Source organism: Bison bison, unplaced genomic scaffold (assembly GCF_000754665.1).
Source record: "Bison bison bison isolate TAMUID 2011002044 unplaced genomic scaffold, Bison_UMD1.0 scf7180017864170, whole genome shotgun sequence".
Taxonomy (NCBI): domain Eukaryota; kingdom Metazoa; phylum Chordata; class Mammalia; order Artiodactyla; family Bovidae; genus Bison; species Bison bison.
This window is the reverse complement of record NW_011494742.1, coordinates 869,049-890,718: the sequence shown is the minus strand read 5'-3', so window position 1 is coordinate 890,718 and position 21,670 is coordinate 869,049. Positions and strand designations below refer to the sequence as shown.

General features: G+C 41.5%; 1 protein-coding gene across 1 annotated transcript in view; it reads right to left on the bottom strand.

Moving 5' to 3' along the window:
• The window catches only part of EPG5 (ectopic P-granules autophagy protein 5 homolog (C. elegans)), a 133,103-nt gene that overhangs the window by 9,536 nt on the left and 101,897 nt on the right, over positions 1–21,670 (bottom strand). The window contains exons 37-43 of the mRNA XM_010842036.1: positions 16,571–16,746; positions 14,251–14,436; positions 13,558–13,767; positions 12,441–12,585; positions 2,219–2,461; positions 429–714; positions 162–180 (exon numbers count right to left, since the gene is read on the bottom strand). Coding sequence (XP_010840338.1) covers positions 162–180; positions 429–714; positions 2,219–2,461; positions 12,441–12,585; positions 13,558–13,767; positions 14,251–14,436; positions 16,571–16,746 — 1,265 coding nt within the window. The remainder of the gene's footprint in view (positions 1–161; positions 181–428; positions 715–2,218; positions 2,462–12,440; positions 12,586–13,557; positions 13,768–14,250; positions 14,437–16,570; positions 16,747–21,670) is intronic.

The window sequence follows — 21,670 nt, the reverse complement described above, 5'->3', positions numbered from 1 at the left end:
GCATAGAGCTGAGGAGTTAGGGGGTGTGGGTGGGGAGAATTAATCAGGAAGAGATTCTTTCCACCCTCATTTAACCAGAAGTCCACACGGGAGCTTTCAGTATTAGGGACACTGCGCCCTTTAAAAGCTTAGGCTGACAAGTTACGATGTTAATAAAGTACTGGGACAGTACAGGAGCAGCTGATATTCACGGCGCCTTCTACGTGCTGGTTGCCGTATATGAGCTCGATGTCCTTGCACTCAAGTGAGATAAACGCTGCTACCCCTACCTACTTAACTGAATCAAAGCTAAAGGTGGTGCTTCAAAAATGCCTGTTTTAGGAAATCAAAAGCCTGCTCAGAAAATCGGTCCATGTAAGGAAAATCTTCCCCAAACAGCCTTGTTTGTTTCTTATGTATCACTTGGGTCTCTGCACTGAAATGGACACTAATCTAAGCCCAAATTTCCGGCTATTCCAACCTGTGGGTTGGCTGTAGCAACTGGAAGATCAGCATACCTCGGATATACCTGTTCCAACCACTTGCTTAAGAGAAGCAGCACTTTCATTTCGTTCCTTAGCGTCTGCTCGCTATTTAGACATTGAAGCAAGTAGACGTAGAGAGTCAAGTAGCTGCTAAGGGACAGGCACTCCTGCAGAAACTCTTCAATGGTGAGCTCGGGAACCTGAAGGGACACCAGAATGGGGCCCCATCCTAGATTCTGTTTGAGGGAGCCTAAGAAAAGAACACCGAGAGGAGAGAACAGGGTAAGAGCAAGAATCAAACTTCCTAACTACTCTGATGAACCTTTCACTTTAAAATTTAAAAGCTTTATGTCGAGAAAACACCGCTCACCTTGGCCTCGGAGGGCCTGACAACGCTTCACGGTTTGGACTGCAAGCCCTCAGGCTAAATGCCTGTGTCCTGGCTGCCAGTTCCAAGGGTTAAGAAGTCAGGCATGTGGCTGGCTGCTTTTTCATAAATCCCTCTTTCACCATACTATGACCATTAAAATCACAGACACTGCCTGTCCCAGTCATCTAAGAATTTTAATTTTACCGAATACCATTTTTAAGTATGTTATGAACACTTCAGCTTTTCTGGGGGATATTATTATTACTTTATCCATCGTAAGTATTTTTTTAAGCATCAAAGTTTCATTTGACTCCTATCTTAAATACACAAATTCTTGAAAATGTTTCATAAAGGGAAAAAACGAATTTGATTTCAGGAACAAAGAGTAAACAAATTTGGAGCAAGAGGGTTGTCCTGATGCTTCTCAATTCTGGGGGCGGGAACGAGAGTATGGTGGCCTGGTGACACCACAGAGCCTTCCATGGGGGACACGGGAGCATGGATCCCCGTGTGCTGCAAAGGAGGCAGGGGCAGGTCACAGGAGCCCCTGGCATTCCCACTCCAGCACTCTTCCTCCCCTTCCTGTGAGCACGAAGATGTATATCTGGGCAGCAGTTAAGAGGCACTGCTCTGAGCAGTTCTTAACCAGGCCAAGCTGTTGCCAGAATCTGCAAGTGTACAGCTAGGAAATAAAGACACATCAGGAATGGGCATGGGGGTAAGGGAGAGAACTTCTTCATAATAGTTTAAAATATATGACAAAAAGCAATAAAAGGACCTAAGAAAAATTGTAACAAGTGACAAAATAGAGGAAATTAATACAGTGGATAATTACAAAGATTCTGGTTTATAGCATTTGCTTTTAGGACTATGACTAGGCCTATGACGTACACAATTTACCTATCATACAAGGATTGGTCTGACACTGCAAAACCCCTCATTTTAACGAGTCAGAGGTTACCTTCCTTGAAACAAGATGGTAGCAACATGGGCCAAAGGTTCTCATGCTGACTATAGATCTTCAGGAAGAAAACAAACTATATCCTGAAACATCAACAACATTTACAGAGATATTAGAGTGGTACAATCCTTCAACAGGAAGGGTCTGGAAAAGGTATCTCCTTCAGTGTATGTGCTCAGTCACTCAGTCGTGTCTGACTCTTTGTAATCTCATGGACTACAGCCCATCAGGCTCCTCTGTCCATGGGATTTTCCAGGCAAGAATATTGGGAGTGAGTTGCCATTTCCTACTCCAGGGGATCTTCTCAACCCAGGGATCAAACCTGAGTCTCTTGCAGGCAATTCTTTACTACTGAGCCACCTAATCTTCCCTGGAGAAGATGGATCAACTGAGAGCCTACTGAGGGTAAGAGGATGCTCTTACCCTCTTTGAAGTAAGCAGTGATGCAGGCTTCCGTCGTCTCGGCCATGTGGCGGACAGAAGCCAGGCTCTGGCAGGCGGCTGTTAACAGAGGCAGCACCACCAGCCCATGCACTTTTTGCCCAATCCAGGTCCGGATACTGCCTCGGAGGAACTCTGCAGTTGGGACAGTCGCGTTGTTCATCATCATCAGGACTTCCATGAAGAGGCTGCTGAGGGCCATGTGGCGGGTCTGGCTGTCCAGGTCTAAAAGGGAACACAAACACATACGTGCCAAAGGCTGCTGGTGTGATGACGTGAACGTGATGAAGGGACAACAGTGTTTCAAAGCAGCTGCTCTGCAGGGGCCCGAAAGAAAATCCTGGATAGTGCTTAGATTTTACGGATAGGATATGGTACATAAACACTTTGAAGAGCAAAGCAGGAACTCCTGCAAGACCTTAAAACCTTTTTTACCCCCCAATTTTTCCTGATTTTTTTAAAAAATATTTTTTATTGAAGTATAATTGACCTACAATGTTGTATTAATTACTGCCATACAGCAAGTGACTCAGATAAATACACACATAAACACACACACAGATTTTTTCATATTCTTTTCCATTATGGCTACCACATGATATTGAATTTAGTTCCCTGTGCTCTACAGGAGGACCTGTTGTTTATCCATTCTATATATACCAGTTTACATCTGTGAATAGTGACTTTAATCTATCTTTTAATTATGACTCATGGGAACAAAAATGATTCCAATAAGCCTAATAGATTGCAGCCTCTCCCCTTCCCATTCACCATCAACTGAGCCAACAAATATTTCCTTAAAAACCAGAACTGATTCTGATTAAGAAGTTTCTAGTATGCCATTCTTCTGATTAAGATGTTTCTAGAATGCATTCTGCACTCATCTCATATGCTAGCAAAGTAATGCTCAAAATTCTCCAAGCCAGGCTTCTACAGTACATGAACCATGAACTTCCAGATGCTCCAGCTGGATTCAGAAAAGGCAGAGGAACCAGAGATCAAATTGCCAACATCCATTGGATCATTGAAAAAGCGCAAGAGTTCCAGAAAAACATCTACTCCTGCTTTACTGACTACGCAAAAACCTTTGACTGTGTGGATCACAACAAACTGTGGAAACTTGTTAAAGAGATGGGAATACCAGACTACCTGACCTGCCTCCTGAGAAATCTGTATGCAGGTCAGGAACAGTTAGAACTGGACACAGAACAGACTGGTTCCAAATCAGGAAAGTAAGTCAAGGCTATATATTGCCACCCTTCTTATCTAACTTATATGCAGAGTACATCATGAGAAATGCTGGACTGGATGAAGTACAGGCTGGAATCAAGAGTGCCGGGAGAAATATCAACAACCTCAGATATGCAGATGACACCACACTTATGGCAGAAAGCAAAGAACTAAAGAGCATCTTGACGAAAGTGAAAGAGGAGAGTGAAAAAGTTGGCTTAAAGCTCAACATTCAGAAAACTAAGATCATGGCATCTGGTCCCATCACTTCATGGCAAATAGATGGAGAAACAATGGAAACAGTGACAGACTTTATTTTGGGGGGCTCCAAAATCACTGCAGATGGTGACTGCAGCCATGAAATTAAAAGATGCTTGCTCCTTGGTTAGAAAAGTTATGACCAACCTAGACAGCATATTCAAAAGCAGAGACATTACTTTGCCAACAAAGGTCCATCAAGTCAAAGCTATGGTTTTTCCAGTAGTCATGTATGGATGTGAGAGCTGGACTATAAAGAAAGCTGAGTGGTAAAGAATTGATGCTTTTGAACTGTGGTGTTGAAGAAGACTCTTGAGAGTCCCTTGGACAGCAAGGAGATCCAACCAGTCCTAAAGGAAATCAGTCCTGAATATTCCTTGGAAGGGCTGATGCTGAAGCTGATACTTTGGCCACCTGATGTGAGGAACTAACTCATTTGAAAAGACCCTGATGCTAGGAAAGATTGAAGGCAGGAGGAGAAGGGGACGACAAAAGATGAGGTGGCTGGATGGCATCACTGACTCAATGGACATCAGTGACCTCTGGAAGTTGGTGGACAGGGAGGCCTGGCCTGCTGCAATCCATGGAGTCGGACAAGACTAAGCAACTGAACTGAACTGAGAGTGCCCTTCATTGTTTTGCCTGGCTATTATTCAATCTTCTGGGTCCAGTTACATAAGACCAACTCTAAATCAATTTCTCCAGTATTGTCTGCTAATTTTTCTTTTTTTTCTTTTAACAGTCACTAAGTGTTGCTGACTTTCCATGTTATTGCTTTAGCTATATTATCTCATTCCATACTTAAAATATCTATACAATACAGGGACAATTCTTTCTCAATCATGAACCAGTCAGTTGTTCCATACAGGATTCTGACTGTTGCTTCCTAACTGAGAAAGGAGTACAACAAGGTTGTTCGCTGTCACCACATTTATTTAACTTATATGCTGAGCACATCATGAGACATGCCAGGCTGGATGAGTTATAAGCTGGAATCAAGATTGGCAAGAGAAACACCAAAAATCTCAGATACGCGGATGATACCACGCTAATGGCAGAAAGCGAAGAGGAACTAAATAACTTGATAAGGGTGAAGGAGGAGAGTGAAAAAGCTGGCTTAAAACTAAATATTAAAAAAACTAAGGTCATGGCAGCAGCCCCATCACTTCTCGGCAAAAAGAAGGGGAAAAGGTGGAAGCAGTGACAGATTTCCTCTTCTTGGATTCTAAAATCACTGCAGATAGTGACTGCAGCCATGAAATCAGAAGACAATTGCTTGTTGGCAGGAAAGCGATGACAAACCTAGATAGTGCGTTGAAAAGCAAAGATCTCTCTTTGCTGACAAAGGTCTGTATAGCCAAGGCGATAGTCTTTCCAGTCGGCACGTACAGTTGTGATAGCTGGACAGTAAAGAACGCAGAGTGCTGAAGAATTGATGCCTTTGAACTGCGGTGCTAGAGAAGAGTCTTTCAGAGTCCCTTGGACAGCAAGGAGATCAAACCAGTCATCTTAAAGGAAGTTAACCCCAAATACTCATTGGAAGGACTGAAGCTGAAGCTGAAGCTCCAATATTTTGGTCACCTGATGTGAACAACTGACTCACTAGAAAAGACCCTGATGCTTGGAAAGCTTGAGGACAGTAGGAGAAGAGGGCATCAGTGGATGAGATGGCTGGATGGCATCATTGATGCAATGGACATGAACTTGGGCAAGCTCTGGGAGACGGTGAGGGACAGGCAGGTCTGGTGTGCTGCAGTCCATGGGGTCACAGAGTCGGACACAAATGGCAAGTGAACAACAACAACACAGGAACAATTATTATCCTTTCTATGCAGATGAGGTCACACGTACGTTCAAGGTCACAAAGCCAGGCAGTCACTTCAGAATCTACATTTTAACTACCATTTTAGATACGCTCTGTGATAAATCTATATCACAGATATGTCCAAGAAATTTCAACTGGTTTTTCTGTTCCCCTGTCCAACCAACTCAAATAGTCACACCAGTGTTCTACTAGTATGCTTCCCTAAAAACTACCGTTGCCTACTTTCAAATAGTATCTAAATAAACAACAACAAAAAAAATGTTTGAGATTCATCTGTGCTGGTGCAATTCTCACTGTTATAGAGCATTTCATTATGTGAATATATAATACTTCATCTTGCCTACTGAACACAGGACTTGCTCCCAGTTTGGCTGCCCTCATATGCACAGGGACATTGTTCATGTTTCCCGTGGCACAAGGAAACATTTCTTTGGCTGCATACCAAGAAGTGAAATTCTGAGCCATGGGATATGCAAACTAGTAGATGATGCCAAATGTTTAAAAATGATGAAATGATTAAACATTCAAACATGTACATGTTTAAAAATGATGAAACATTTAAGACACTGATGAAAGAAAATGAAGACAACACAAACAGATGGAGAGATATACCATGTTTTTGGATTGGAAGAATCAATATTGTGAAAATGACTATACCCAAAGCAATCTACAGATCCAGTGCAACCCCTATCAAACTACCAATGGTATTTTTCACAGAACTGGAACAAATTAATTCCACAATTTGTATGAAAACACAAAAGACTCCAAATAGCCAAAGCAATTTAGACAAGAAGAATGGAGCTAGAGGAATCAACTTTCCTGACTTCAGACTATATTACAAAGCTACAATCATCAAGACAGTATGGTACTAGTTCAAAAAGGGAAATATACACCAGTGCAACAAGACAGAAAGCCCAGAGATAAATCCACGTGCCTATGGGCACCTTATCTTTGACAAAGTAGGCAAAACTATACAATAGAGAAAAGACAGTCTTTTCAGTAAGTGGTGCTGGGAAAACTGGTCAGCAATGTGTAAAAGAATGAAATTAGAACACTTCCTAACACCATACATAAAAACAAACTCAAAATGGATTAAAGATCTAAATGTAAGACCAGAAACTGTAAAACTCTTAGAGGAAAACATAGGCAGAACACTCTTTGACATAAACGACAGCAAGATCATCTATGACACACCTCCTAGAATAATGGAAATAAAAACAAAAATAAACAAATGGGACCTCATTAAACTTAAAAGCTTTTGTACAACAAAGGAAACTATAAGCAAGGTGAAAAGATAATCCTCAGAATGGGAAAAAATAATAGCAAATGAAACAACTGACAAAGGATTAATCTCCAAAATATACAGACAGCTCAATACAGAAAAACGAACAACCCAATCAAAAAGTGGGCAGGAGACTTAAATAGACATTTCTCCAAAAAAGACATATAGATGGCTAACAAACACATGAACAGATGCTCAACATCACTCATTATTAAAGAAATGCAAATCAAAACTACAATGAGTAGAGGGGTGGGATGGGGAAGGAGGTGGAAGGGATGTTGAAATGGGAGGGGACACAGGTAAACCTACGGCTGATTCATGTTGATGTTTGGTAGAAGCCAACACAATACTGTAAAGCAATTATCCTGCAATTAAAAATAAATCCATTAAAAAAAAACTACAATGACGTATCATCTCACACCCGTCAGAATGGCTGTTATCAAAAAGAATAAATGCTGGAGAAGGTGTGGAGAAAAGGGAAACCTCTTGCACTGTTGGTGGGAATGCAAATTGATACAGCCACCCTAGAGCACAGTATGGAGATTCCTTAAAAAACCAGGAATAAAACTACCATATGAGCCAGCAATCCCTCTACTGAGCATATACCCTGAGGAAACCATAACTGAAAAAGACACATGTACCCCAATGTTCATTGCAGCACTATTTACAATAATTAGGACATGGAAGCAACCTAGATGTCCACTGACAGGTGAATGGATAAAGCAGCTTTGGTACACATACACAATAGAATATCACTCAGCTATAACAAGAAACACATCTGAGTCTGTTCTAATGAAGTAGATGAACCTACAGCCTATTATATGGAGTGACGTCAGAAAGAAAAAGACAAATATCACATATAAAAGTATATATATATGGAATTTAGAAAGATGGTACTCGTGATCCTATTTGCAGGGCAGCAAAGGAGACGCAGACATAAAGAACAGACTTTTGGACACAGTGAGGGAAGGTGAGGGTGGGATGATTTGAGAGTAGCACTAGAACATATCCATTACCATATGTGAAACAGAGAGCCATGGGAATTTGCTGTCTGATGCAGGAAACCCAAAGCCAGTGCTCTGTGACAACCTAAACAGGTGAGGTGGCATGGAGAGGGAGGTGGAAGGGAGGTTCAAGAGGGAGGGGACATACGCATGCCCATGGCTGATTCATATTGACGTATGGCAGAAACCATCACAATACTGTGAAGTAATTATCCTCCAATTAAAAATAAAATATTTAAAAATAAAAATGGTTGCACCCACTTACTCTGTACTCAGCAGTATATGAGAGTTATACACATCCTCACCAACACTTAATATTGAAACCTTTTCAATTTTATCTATTCTCAGGGGTGTGATAGAGTATATCATTGAGTTCTTAATTTACATCTCCTTGAATATTAACAAGGTTTAGCATGTTTTCACATGTTTATTTGTTATTTGAATATTCTCTTTTGTAGCATGTCAATTTAAGGGTCTCGTTTATTTTTTTTTCTACTGGGTTGTCTGTTTCTTCCTTATTGTATCCACTGTGACAATCGTAGTCGTATTTAATGTAATTACTGATGTGCATGCTGTGCTAAGTCGTGTCCGATTCTTTGTCACCCTATGGACTGTGGCCCATCAGGCTTCTCTGTCCATGGTATTCTCCAGGCAAGAATACTGGAGTAGGTTGCCCTGCCCTCCTCCAGGGCATGGAAGCCCATCTCTATGTCTCCGGCACTGGCAGGTGGGTTCTTTACCACTGGAGCCACCTGGGAAGCCCATCTTACTTACTGTGCGTACATGCTAAGTCGCTTCAGTCGTGTCTGACTCTGTGTGACCCTATGGAGCACAGCCAATCAGATTCCTCTGCCAACGGATTCTCTAGGCATGAATACTGAAGTGAATTGCCATACCCTCTTCCAGAGGATCTTCCCGACCCAGGGATCAAACCCACATCTCTTATGCCTCTCACATTAGCAGGCAGCTTCTTTACCACTAGTGCTACCTGGGAAGCCCATCTTAATTACTATATGCTTCCAATTTGTTCCTCCTATTCTACATTCCTTTTGCTCTCTTTTATTTCTTTTTTTTTTTAAGGGATTATTTCTTGTTATTCTACTTTTTCTTTAGTTTGGAAGTTAAATATTCATTGTAAATTAAATAACATTTTCGAAGTGGTTATCATACAAATTATATCATGTATTCTTAAAAGTCTGAGGTTAATTGGCTCCCAGACGATGTTAACTCCTATCATCTTCTCAACTGTTGCCATGATACAACAAATCACTAATTAATCTACATGACGTCAGATTTCATTTAGATTTGCCCTTTATATTTACCAGTTTCATCGTTCATTCTTAGTCTCCTATTTATCTTCTCTTTATTATCTCCTTTCTAAATAGATTTTGATTGTATTTTATGGTTCTTTTTACAATATCTTAAGCTCAATGTTTAATTAATTTTTAATGTTCTTTCTTAAAATCAGTTCTAAATATTTTAAGTTTCTATTATTATTGTTCCTTTGGCCATCAGTTACTTAAAAGTTTTCCTCTTCATTTCCAATGTACGTTTTTTTTCCCCTCTTGGTTATATTTTGTTACTGACTTTTAAGTTCATTGCACTGTGGTTAGAATATGTAATCTGTTTGATACCAGTCCTTTAGAACTGATTAAGACACGTTTTGGGGCTTCCCAGGTGGCACAGTGGTAAAGAATCTGCCTGCCAATGTAGGAGATGTGGGTTTGATACCTGAGCCAGGAAGATTCCTTGGAGGAGGAAATGGCAACCCGCTCCAGTTATTCAAAATTTCATGAACAGAAGAGCCTGGTGGGCTACACTCCATGGGGCTGCAAAGAACTGGACATGACTGAGTGACTGAGCATGCACGGAAGACATACTTTAATCCCAGTAATGGGTCAAGTTGCTTAACTGTTCAGTGTAAGACTGATACAGTGTACATTCTGCACTTACAGGGTATATCATTCTCCACATACTCACTACATCCATCTGTGCTATACAGACATCCTACAGTCTAACTGATTCTCTGTCTATGTGACCTATCAGTTACTGTCAGACGTGTCAAAATCTCTATGAGCGAATTTGACATTTTTCTTCCTAGCTCTGTCAATTTTCACCTTATGCATTTTCTTCCCAGTGAACTGAACCTCACATCAATTTCCAGTGACTCTCTTCATTTCTCTTTTAATAATTTTACTTATATTTATTTATTTTTGGGTGTGCTGGGTCTTTACTGCTGTGCAGGCCTTTCTTTAATTGTAGCAAACAGGGGCTACTCTCTACTTTCAGAGCCCAAACTTCTCATTGTGGCGGCTTTTCCTGCTGCGGAGCACGGGCTCTAGGGCTTCAGCACTTGTGGCAGGTGGGCTTCAGGGCTCCTGGGCTTTAGAGCACAGGCTCAGTAGTTCTGGCACAAGGGAACAGTTGTTCTGTGGCATGTGGGATCTTCCCAGATCAGAGATCAAACCCACGTCACCTGCATTGGCAGATTCTTTACCACTGAGCCACCAGGAAAGCCCTCTGATTTCTAATAATGTTTTTTTCTTGTTTATATATGTATATATTCTTCATGCAACTTCAGGGTGGGAAAACACACTGAAGATCATTTGGCTTTGTAATGCTTTCTGCCTTACAGTCCTATCTATCTCATATAGATACAACAACATCAGTTTTCTATTTTAATCTGCCTAACATGATTGCCTTGTAGAAATCTTTCTATATCCTATGATGTAGATATACTTATGAATAGCTTAAAACTAGATGCTGTTGATTATTAATGCAATCTGACAATCTCTGTCTTTTAACTTGACCATCTTTCCATTTATATTTACCAATATATCAATTTGTCCCACCCTCTCCTTTCCTCTGGAGAAGGCAATGGCACCCCACTCCAGTACTCTTGCCTGGAAAATCCCATGGACGGAGGAGCCTGGTAGGCTGCAGTCCATGGGGTCGCGAAGAGTCGGACACGACTGAGCGACTTCACTTTCACTTTTCACTTCCATGCATTGGAGAAGGAAATGGCAACCCACTCCAGTGCTCTTGCCTGGAGAATCCCAGGGACGGAGGAGCCTGGTGGGCTGCCGTCTCTGGGGTCGCACAGAGTCGGACACGACTAAAGCGACTTAGCATAGCATAACTCCTTTCCTCACTGTGTCCAAAGACTATTCTCCACATGCTTCTTGCCTTCATTGGATTGAACATATTTTGGTCAATCCTTTTTATCTCTTTCTACTGACTCAGAAATTACATATTTTCTTTCTTTCTTTTGGTGAACTGCTTAGAATTTTTACAATTCATATTCTATCAAGACATACATTTAACCAATTTCTTGACCCCCTCAAACAGTATTAAAACCTTAGGATGCTTTTAACTCAACTCCCTTCTTAACTTATATATATTTGTGGTCATATAATTTAATTCTAGCTTTTGCTTTTTAAATCCCTAAATGATTAACTGTAGGTTTATATCAGCAGTTTAGTTTATATTTACCCATACTTCATTACTTTCTCTGCTTATTTTCCTTCTTGAAATCAAGCCTCTCACTTGTGACCACCCCACTTTTCCCTGAAGAACATGCTCTAGTTGATACTTCCTTTAGTGATGTCCACCGGGACAAACATTCTCAGGCTTCAAGGAAAACACCTTCATTGCGTCCTTCTCCTTGAACGCCGGCTGCTCTTGCTTTACATCCTCGTCTCCTCATAGCACGCTGAAGGTGCGGCTGCGCCGTCCGGCATCTCCACTGACACCACTGGGAAGCCAGGTGTCAGTGTAATGTTTTTCTTTTTTCACCAGTGCTTCTGGAGTCTCATTACAGTATGTACAGGTGTTCTATTTACCTTGCTTGGGATTTGCTGGGTTTAACGAACCTGAGGATTGCCATCTTCCTTTCTCAGAGCAGGTTCATTTCTAATTCATCCTTACCCTGAGGATACTGTCCTGTGTGGTTCTACGTGGGAGCTCTTTTCAAGGCTCCCAGTCTAGGCAGGGCCTGGGCTTTACAGCCTCCCCTAATCCAAAGAAGGTCAGTAAAAGCCTGCATGCTAAAAGGCAGCCTCAACACTCCATCTATTTTCATGGGCTCCTCTTTTCACTTACTTTCTGACTTCTGAGATTTTCTGCCAACTTGTCAATACATTTAATTTTTGGTTTCTTAAAAACATTTTATTTATCCAGCATTCCAAGCTGTTTTTAGCAGGAGAGGCAGTCAGGATGTCCAGTTCACCAAACTGCTGGGAGTATAAATTCTCATATAAAGTTTCCTTACAAGCCTACAGGTGATTCTGAAGTGCCCTCCAAGTTCAGAGCTAAACATCCAGGAAGGCTGCTCACGGCAGTCTCCGGTTATCTCTTAATCATCACGGTGACTGGTCTAGCTCGGCCCTCGGTCCACTTAACGTCCCAGCAGCACCTGACAGCATCTCCCCTCCCTCAGGTCCTTACAATTCAGGCCCCCACCATGCTGAGATGACAAGTGTCCAGCATCAGCTTCTCTGCAAACAGAATGACAGTGTCCTGACCATCATCCTGATCTCAAAATGTCTTACACACAGCAGGAAATCATTTACTGAGTGAATGCATGACTTCTCCAAAGTAACTTACCAGGTGGGTTAAAAATGATGATATCATCCAAGAGCTTAGACATTTCCTGTTCAAGGACTGCTAAGGTGATTTTTCCATTTTGTTCCAGGGAGCTGAGGAACTGAACCATCTGATGAGTGAAGGCTTGGCATTTTGGAACTGCATCCTGACAATAAAAAAACGATCATTCAAATAAGTTCATGCCAACAGTGTTAACTGAATATTCCCTGGGAGCACAGCACTGCACTGACTGCCTCAACAGGGAGTGGAGAGAACAGAGCAGGGAGCCACGTGAGGAAAGGCATGTCTGAGGGCCCTGTGTCGGGGAACAGAAGTCTTTCATAACACTCAGACTAGAACCCACATTCTCCCAAAGCCCAGGAGCAGTTTTTACTGTGTTAATAACATTGCTGCTGCTGCTAAGTCACTTCAGTCGTGTCCGACTCCGTGCAACCCCACAGACGGCAGCCCACCAGGCTCCTCTGTCCCTGGGATTCTCCAGGCAAGAACACTGGAGTGGGCTGCCATTTCCTTCTTCAATGCATGAAAGGAAAAAGTGAAAGTAAAGTCGCCCAGTCGTACCCGACTCTTAGCGACCCCATGGACTGCAGCCTACCAGGCTCCTCCATCCATGGGATTTTCCAGGCAAGAGTACTGGAGTGGGGTGCCATTGCCTTCTCCGGTTAATAACATTAACCATACACTAAGTACTTGCCAGGAACTTTTCCAATAATTTTATGTTCATTGCTTAATCTTCAGAATACATTAAAGGTAAGGTATTATTTTCAGTTCAGGTGAGAAAGCCAAAGAATGACAGTGAATTGGGGATATGAGTTTGCAGACCTTAAACTTATGTTCATTATTTGCTGCCATTCTGTTGACAATGACACTCAGATCAGCAAACCAATGGCCACTGCTGTCCCTTAATCCTTTTCACCTCTTGTTAGCATGTGGCACTGCTAGCAGGTAAAGGCTTACTAGAAGAAATAAATGAAACTAAAAGACCCAAGAAGCCCAAATGATATATACATCCCTCAGCTTTTTCTACTGAGCCATTGCAGGGTTCAAGACAGTCAGCGGCACTAACACGACCAGCCCTGAAGAACACTCTGCCTTCCACAGCACGCACTTAACTTACAAGATGTTTCTGGCTGTCAGTAGGAACAGAAAGGCCTGCAGACACTTTCAAGAGCTTCACAATTAATTCAGCAGAAGATTCCTTTGCCAGGATGACAGACGGCTGGTAATGGCTGCTGAAATAACCCAGCACACTCTGATATGACACAATATCCACAAGATGCCACGACAGTGAGCTTGTCTGTCCAAGCAGAGTAAGTAGAGGAGAATCCTAAAAATGAAAACACACATTCCTTTAGTTCCAGCACTCCCATTTTGCCAGAAATATGTCTTTACTGAGTCTATGGAGTGACCACTAACATTGTGTATTATGAGCATAGAAGAGTTAAGACATCAGATTGCTCAAGGCAGAAGTACTCATGAAAGTAGTAACTGAAGTCTTGGCAAAACACATTAATGTTAAGATTTGAAAGTATTCAGAATCCAGTTTTCAAAGAAACTCTATGATCCTGTGGTAGAACAGCAATTAATGAGATGTAAAGTGAAACTGATTTTAATACTATAACTTGGTATGGTTCCCTTAGACTATGAACTGTCTGTGAAAACCAGGCAGCTAGTTGAAGGCGCATCCCACAGGCCATGCATCTATTCAAACCGAAAGAGGCACTGGGCAAACGGAAAAGCAGCAGCTTCATACAGAGTGAGGATCTAAGGAACTCGCCAAGACTCGATCACAGGCTCTCTAAAAACTTACTGTTTGGTCCACCAATTGATCTTCCTTTCCCAATAAAATCATCATGAAAAGGAGGCAGACAACCATGCCCCGGGTCTCTGGGCGGGGACTGGGACTCCAGGCATCAGAGAGCACGCTGACCCAGTTGACTTCACAGAGAACAGACCCCAAAAACAAGAAGCAGCTCTTGGGGCTTCCTCGCTCCACCTAAAAGGAAACAACGCTTTTAGCTATCTATGTATCTTGAAAATGTATATACATCAATGTTTACTAAATTATATCTTTTGAATTACACTTTCTCCCCAGATTATAAAAATTATTTATAACTCCATCCCCTACTCCAGAGATTTAGACTTAATATTTATTTTTCCTCCCATGTTCGATGCGTGGAACATCTTTCAGCTTATTTGGAGTTCATTATTTATTCCACTAAGTCTTAACAGGAGAGGAATGATCTTTCCTAGCTCCAGGCAGGGTGACAAACCTCTGCCACAGTTAGTCACCGGTGCTCAAGGGAGCCTACCGCAGTCCTCAGAGGTGCAGGCAAGACCAAGGTGACAGATTTACTAGTCACTGCTGCCCAAAGCTGAGCACGCACCAGGACCACCCGGAGGACCTGTCGGGGGTGGGGAGGGGTGGGTGCATCCACAGAATTCCTAATGTCCTGTATCTGGAGTTAACAAGTTCCCAGGTGGTACTGACGTTGCTGGTCCTGGGGCCATACCTCGAGACTATTATATTAGCACATGTAATTTTCATATGGCCTTTTTAGGATAATGTTACATTATAAGTACATCTCTGTATCATTAGTCTTCATAATTTTTGATGACTGCATAATGTTTAATTAAGTCCTATTTAAACTATATTAGGGATGGGGGGGCAAATGTATTATAAAGTATTACTATATAATCAATATCAAAGTTATCTCTTACGAGTCAATTTCAAGCCTGTTTAAAATAAAATATGTCTAGCTATAAATTTTTCCTTTTTTTAAAAGGAGATTAAAAAGCTCAACTCCATTTGTCAAATCACAATCAATGGAATCTGATGATGATTCATGTCTTCCAGTTATTACCATAATTATGCTATTTACTCTTTCTCCCTTTTTCATCCTCCTTTTTAATCTATTCTCTATCTTGACCCTCAACCCCCTCAAAACCATACTTTACTACGCCACCAGACTCATGGAACTAAAAGCTTCCCAGCTTCTGGGCAGGGCAGTCATCTATCCTTAGACTAAAGCTACTAGAGATACAAAGTCTACAGCAACCCTTTATGGACCATTCTATTTAATCTGTCATATAGCTAATGCTGCCCTCTTATACGTTCTCTTACAGCTCTTTAAACAAAGGTTCAATTCTGTATTCATAATAATGATGAATATTTACGTAATGCCTGTCTCATATACTAAACCTAGCTATAAAATCATTTTTAACCTTTTATTTTACTAAGACAACTGTCCTCAGCTTTCCTTAGAGCTCAGCTACAGAGGTGTGGCTGACAAGAACACCATTGGAACACTAAAAGACTGCGTTAGATTTTACTCAGTGTCATAAATAATTATGGGTCTGCAATAATTAAAGCACTTAAAGTGTCTCAATAATAAATGTGATATTAGGTTAACAATGAACACAAATGAACTGGTGACTATGAACAAATAAACTAAAGTGATCATAAAAAGCTAAGACAGATTAAAGACTTTTTTAAAACAGAAACTTAAGAACAGCAACAAAAACGCCACACTAGTATGTGACACTACTGTGCCTGTTTTCTGTACCTATTGCTTCTACTCCAAAAACTCGCACATTCTTACTGGGACTTTTTCAGGCCATTCCAGGTCTTCATATGCCTATGATCCATTACTGGCTGCTACAGTAACACTTTTGTCACCTATAAGCTAATTATCCCTTACATAACTACTTAAAGAAACTAATGCTTAAGTATCGATTTACATTTTACTTCAATAGAAATTTAACAATAAAAAGTTTTAATGATACTTTCATAGAAAAACATGCATACGTGCATACACAGAAACACCAAGACTGAGTGTGATGAAGTCACTACACTATGTACTGCCATGACAATATCACGAACATCAAGGGGATGACTGCTATATTACAGACAAAATCTTTCTGGGAGCTTTAAAAATGGTCCTGTAAATGCTGTCTTACTAACACAGTAAAATGATGTCCATAGGCTGCTGCTTGACATAAGCACCATCCAGGCAATTGAGAATGTGAGCAGGGTCCACACCAGCACACACAGCAACTGGGCCGAAAACCCACAGTGAACAGGCTGCTCCCAAGACGCCAGGCTGTGGCATGGAAAGTAAAGGACTTACCTTGAAGAAGGCCTCCATGAGCATCTGGTCAGGATGCAGGTCCCGCCACGGAAGTTTCTGGTAGGCACTGTGAAAAGCATACAGAATGAACTCTGGCATTTTGGGCGCTGTACATGCTTCACAGTAATGCATCAAATGTAACCGAAGGGCTCCTTCATCACCAGGCAAGAGCTTATCTAAAATTGAAAAAGAAAATACAGCTGAATACCTTTGGGTTTATCTTTAAAACAAACAAAAAACTAACACAAACCACAAATTTGAACTAAAAGTCTAAAACCTAATGTTCTCAATAATTACCTAGTTTCAAAGATTTTCACCTACCAGAGAAAAAACTGATGGCAGAGTAATAACGAAGAATGGTAGTTTACTTACTTGGGTAACTGGAAGGAGAAGCTGGTATGTGGGAGATAGCAAGGTGAGCAGTTTTTCCCTAAAACTTCTAAATATACGACTTTTTAACTCAGATACACCTCCACAAGCCCAACCAACTTTAGGCATCCCTTTGGTCTGTTGTCCTTAGCCATGGATTCAGTCTCATGCAATTGATCCATTCATTGGGCACCTTGGAGAAATCTAATGTTCCTCAAAAGGAAATACTCCAAATAACTAAATCTCAACACTTGTTGCAATAAAACTAGACTGTTAACCATCATTCTAGCAAGTCATTTGAAAATGAATCTCATACTCTTCTGCAACCTGATCACTCAGTATTAACCTCACAAGTATCAATTACTTTAGTGTCTTCAACAGCTAGTGGCAAATGTAAGGGGCATTTAGCCTAGAACAAATTTTTTCAGACTTTCTGGTTCTATGCACAGGAATGGAATTTAGTCTAAGAAGAGAGAGTTACACACAATAAGGGCAGTTTCTCAACACTGACTGATGGAAGTTTCTCAACACTGACTTGTGAAAAATGACCAATGAGCATCAACACGTGTTACCAGTCGACTTATCACTAACATTCCCGTGCCCTCAATCCTAGTCCTTATGAAACAGTAACATATGTTTTTAACAATCTTTTAAAACAGAGGTGAAGGGCAGCATTTGTTTAAATATGGACAGAAAAAAAAGATAGTTTTGTTTAAATAAGGATGGACATGTAGGAGAAGATGTCTAGGAGGTAATCTCTTAGGACCAGACGAGCTTCAGCCCAGATGCAAATAAGTTCTGGGACCTCAGATGAATTCTTTTTGATTTTCAGGTCCTCATTTTTCTAATCAATAAAAGCAGAGAGCTGAATCAGACAATCTCACTAAAAGGCTATAATTGAATAATTCTTCATCTTGTTATGCACAGTTCTTCTGTTTCCTCTCTCTGAAGTGAGCTACCCTACAGCCATACCACCCTGAACGCGCCCAATCTTGTCTGAACTGAGCTACCAGTTCTTAATATTAGCCAAGTACTTTCTTACTTCTAGGCCACTTTTTGATTTTCTATACACAAACCTGTGACAGTGCTTGCCCCTTTATACTAAGAAACTAAATAAATAGCCTCTGTGACAATAGCTTTATGCTCAAATATTTGTCACACTACAAATACATTCTGGATGGTAATAAGTAGCTAGAAGTCTGCCTTTCCAAAACAAAAACAAAAAAGAGTACTATTAGGATTTCATGTTACTCACTGAACCAATATTTATCAAGTGGACAGTGAGAATACAGCATTATCCTAATCTTAGGGGAATGAAAAGAAGAATGTTTCTATGCCTAGAGTTTATATCACAACTGGGGAGGGGTGAGGGAAAGAGAGATAAGATATGTAAAGGTCAATCAAAAATACTGGATGAGGTACATCTAGAGAATGGAGTATTACTCAGCACTAAAAAGAAGAAAGCTATCAAGTCATGAAAAAAATGGAGAAACCTAAGTGCACATTACTAAGCAAAAGAAGCCCATCTGGAAAGCAACACTATGAATGATCCTAACTACATGACATTCTGGAAAAGCTAAAACTATGGAGAAAGTAAAAGAAATCAGTGGTCTCCCAAGGCTCGTGGGGAAGGAGGGGTGACTAGGAGAGGACAGGATATTCAGGGCAGTGAAAATACTCTGTAGGATACTGTAATGGTGGATACACATCATTATACGTTTATCCAAACCCACAGAATGAACAACACCCAGCATGAGTCCTATGGACTTTGGACGATAACGTGTCAGTGTAGGTTCATCAAGGGTAACAAATGTACAACTTGGATGGGGGATGGTGATAGTAGGGGAGCTGGAGGGGAGACTACGCACTCAGAGCAGGGAGCAAAGGGCATATGCAAACTCTGAACTTTCCATTCAGTTATGCTGGGAACCTAAAGCTATACTAAAAAACAGTCTCTCTCTCTCTATATATATATATATGTATTATTAGATGACAAATTTTACATATAACACATATCACTGCTATATATATTAACATACGTATTATTGCTATATTATATATACATACTATTATAATACATAATCTATCATCTGATGCTATTATATATAAAATACTGGATGCATGTGTGTGTGCATGCATGTTCAGCTGGGCCCAACTCTTTGCCAACCCATGGACTATAGCCCGCCAGGCTCCTCTGTTCATGGGATTTTTCCTTGCAAGAATACTGGAGTGCGTTGCCATTTCCTTCTCCAAAATACTGGACGGCTTGTTAACTCCAGGACTCCGTGCCACATAAACACACGGCAACCATGGAGGTGCACCACTCAGATCTCCCTTCAAACAGAACTTGCCACAGATCAGGCTACAGCACTTCAGCACCTGAGCCAAGGCCATCCTCCTCCCTTGGAGCCCTCAGCCAACAACTGAGCACTGACCTGGTGCTTCCACCAAGGCTGGGCTCCTCAATAAAGAATCATTGCGCTCCAACGCCCCATCTGGCTGGCCAAAACTTCCTCAGATCTCCCCTGCAGATTGAGACTCTGCCTTCCTGCTCTCCTTTCACAGGTGTTCTACCTGCACCAGAGGTGAAGGCTTTGCTTGTCTACCTCTATTGCTTCCCCTCTTATTTTCACAGGCATTACGCCCAGCACCTCTTAGCATTCTGGCTCCATCATGGCGTCTGCTTCCCACAGATCTGAACTGCAACAATGTGCTATAAAGACTTAGAAACAGGACGGAAATGTACCCACGTAAACAGATATGCAGGAAACACAAAGGGCCTGAGGCTTCACCCACGTAGTGGAACAGCATAAGAAAGAAGTGGCGGTGGGAAGGCCCAAGGACGTGTAGGCCTACAGTGAGTAGAGCCACATGGTTGGATGGATGCTTCCAAAAAACCCATCCTGTAATACTGAAGTGCTCTGGGTCGGACACATTTGAATGCTGAGCTAAAACATTATTACACTTCCAAGTTTTTGAATAAGAAACAGAATTTTAGGAGAATCAATTTAGCGGACAGACCCTAGCAAATGAGCAGGAACAGAAATGAGAGGAAACAGAAGGCTACTGCAAGAATCTGGATTGGGTGGACTAATAGCCTCATAAGCCTCCTGATACAAAACATTTAAATATACTGAGTAAATACAACATCTCTGATAATGCATAGCTACATACATTCAGTGGAAGAAAAGAGGTCAGAAGCAGAAAGACTAGAAAAACAGAGCATCAAATTGATGATAAGGCAACACAGGATGAAATGGTGAGACAGCATCACCGACTCAATGGACATGAATTTGAGCAAACTCCAGGAGAGTGTGAAGGATAGGGAAGTCTGGGGTGCTGCAGTCCATGGGGTCCTAAAGAGTCGGACACAACTTAGAGACTACACAACAAAAGCCTCAGTTTCCCTGGGGCTGTTTATGTGGGGTTTTCAGCCTCACAAGGAAACAGAAAACAAGATCTTCTAAGGACTACACCCTCACTGAAAGGGCAGATAAGGGTGGAGGGGAATGGATCTTCTCCATGATAGCTCAGAATGGGAATCAGGGAGCTGAGAAAGCTGATTGTGATAATTGAGTCTGGGGGTTGATTTCATGTGTCTGTACAGCAAGAAAAGCAAGGAGAACAAATCACTCAATCCTAAAGAAAATCAACCCTGAATATTCACTGGAAGGACTGATGCTGAAGCTGAAGTTCCAATACTTTGGCCACTTGATGCAAAGAGCTGACTCACTGGAAAAGACCATGATGCTGGGAAAGATTGAGGGCAAAAGGAGAAGGGGGCAGCAGAGGTTAAATCACTGACTTAATGGACCTGAACTTGAGCAAACTCTGGGAGACCGTGGAGGACAGAGAAGCCTAGCGTGCTGCAGGCCACGGGGCTGTCAGGGGCGGACGCGACCTAACAACTGAAGAACACCACAGTGTGAGAAAGCCCAAGTCAAGGAATGACGCACAGCCAACTGGCAACAAAGCCAAAAAGGTCAAGAAAGCAGGGCCTTCTGAGGTTGATGTGAATTCTCAAATCCAAAAAGTGATCCTAAATCCAAAAAGGCAAAAAAGAAAGAGGAGCCATCTCAAGATGACATTATTTCTCCTAAAACGAAAAGGTCAAAAAAAACTAAAGGAGCCCTGTGAAAAGACAGTTGTTTCTCCTAAAACCAAAAAAGTTATAAAAAATGAGGAGTCTTCTGAGGAACAATTGGGTGCACCTAAGCCCAAAAAAGGAGTACGTCAAGGCTATATATTGTCACCCTGCTTATTTAACTTCTATGCAGAGTACATTATGAGAAACGCTGGACTGGAAGAAACACAAGCTGGAATCAAGATTGCCGGGAGAAATATCAATAACCTCAGATATGCAGATGACACCATCCTTATGGCAGAAAGTGAAGAGGAACTCAAAAGCCTCTTGATGAAGGTGAAAGAGAGTGAAAAAGTTGGCTTAAAGCTCAACATTCAGAAAACGAAGATCATGGCATCCGGTCCCATCACTTCATGGGAAATAGATGGGGAAACAGTGGAAACAGTGGCAGACTTTATTTTTCTGGGCTCCAAAATCACTGCAGATGGTGATTGCAGCCATGAAATTAAAAGACGCTTACTCCTTGGAAGGAAAGTTATGACCAACCTAGATAGCATATTGAAAAGCAGAGACATGACTTTGCCAACAAAGGTTCATCTAGTCAAGGCTATGGTTTTTCCTGTGGTCATGTATGGATGTGAGAGTTG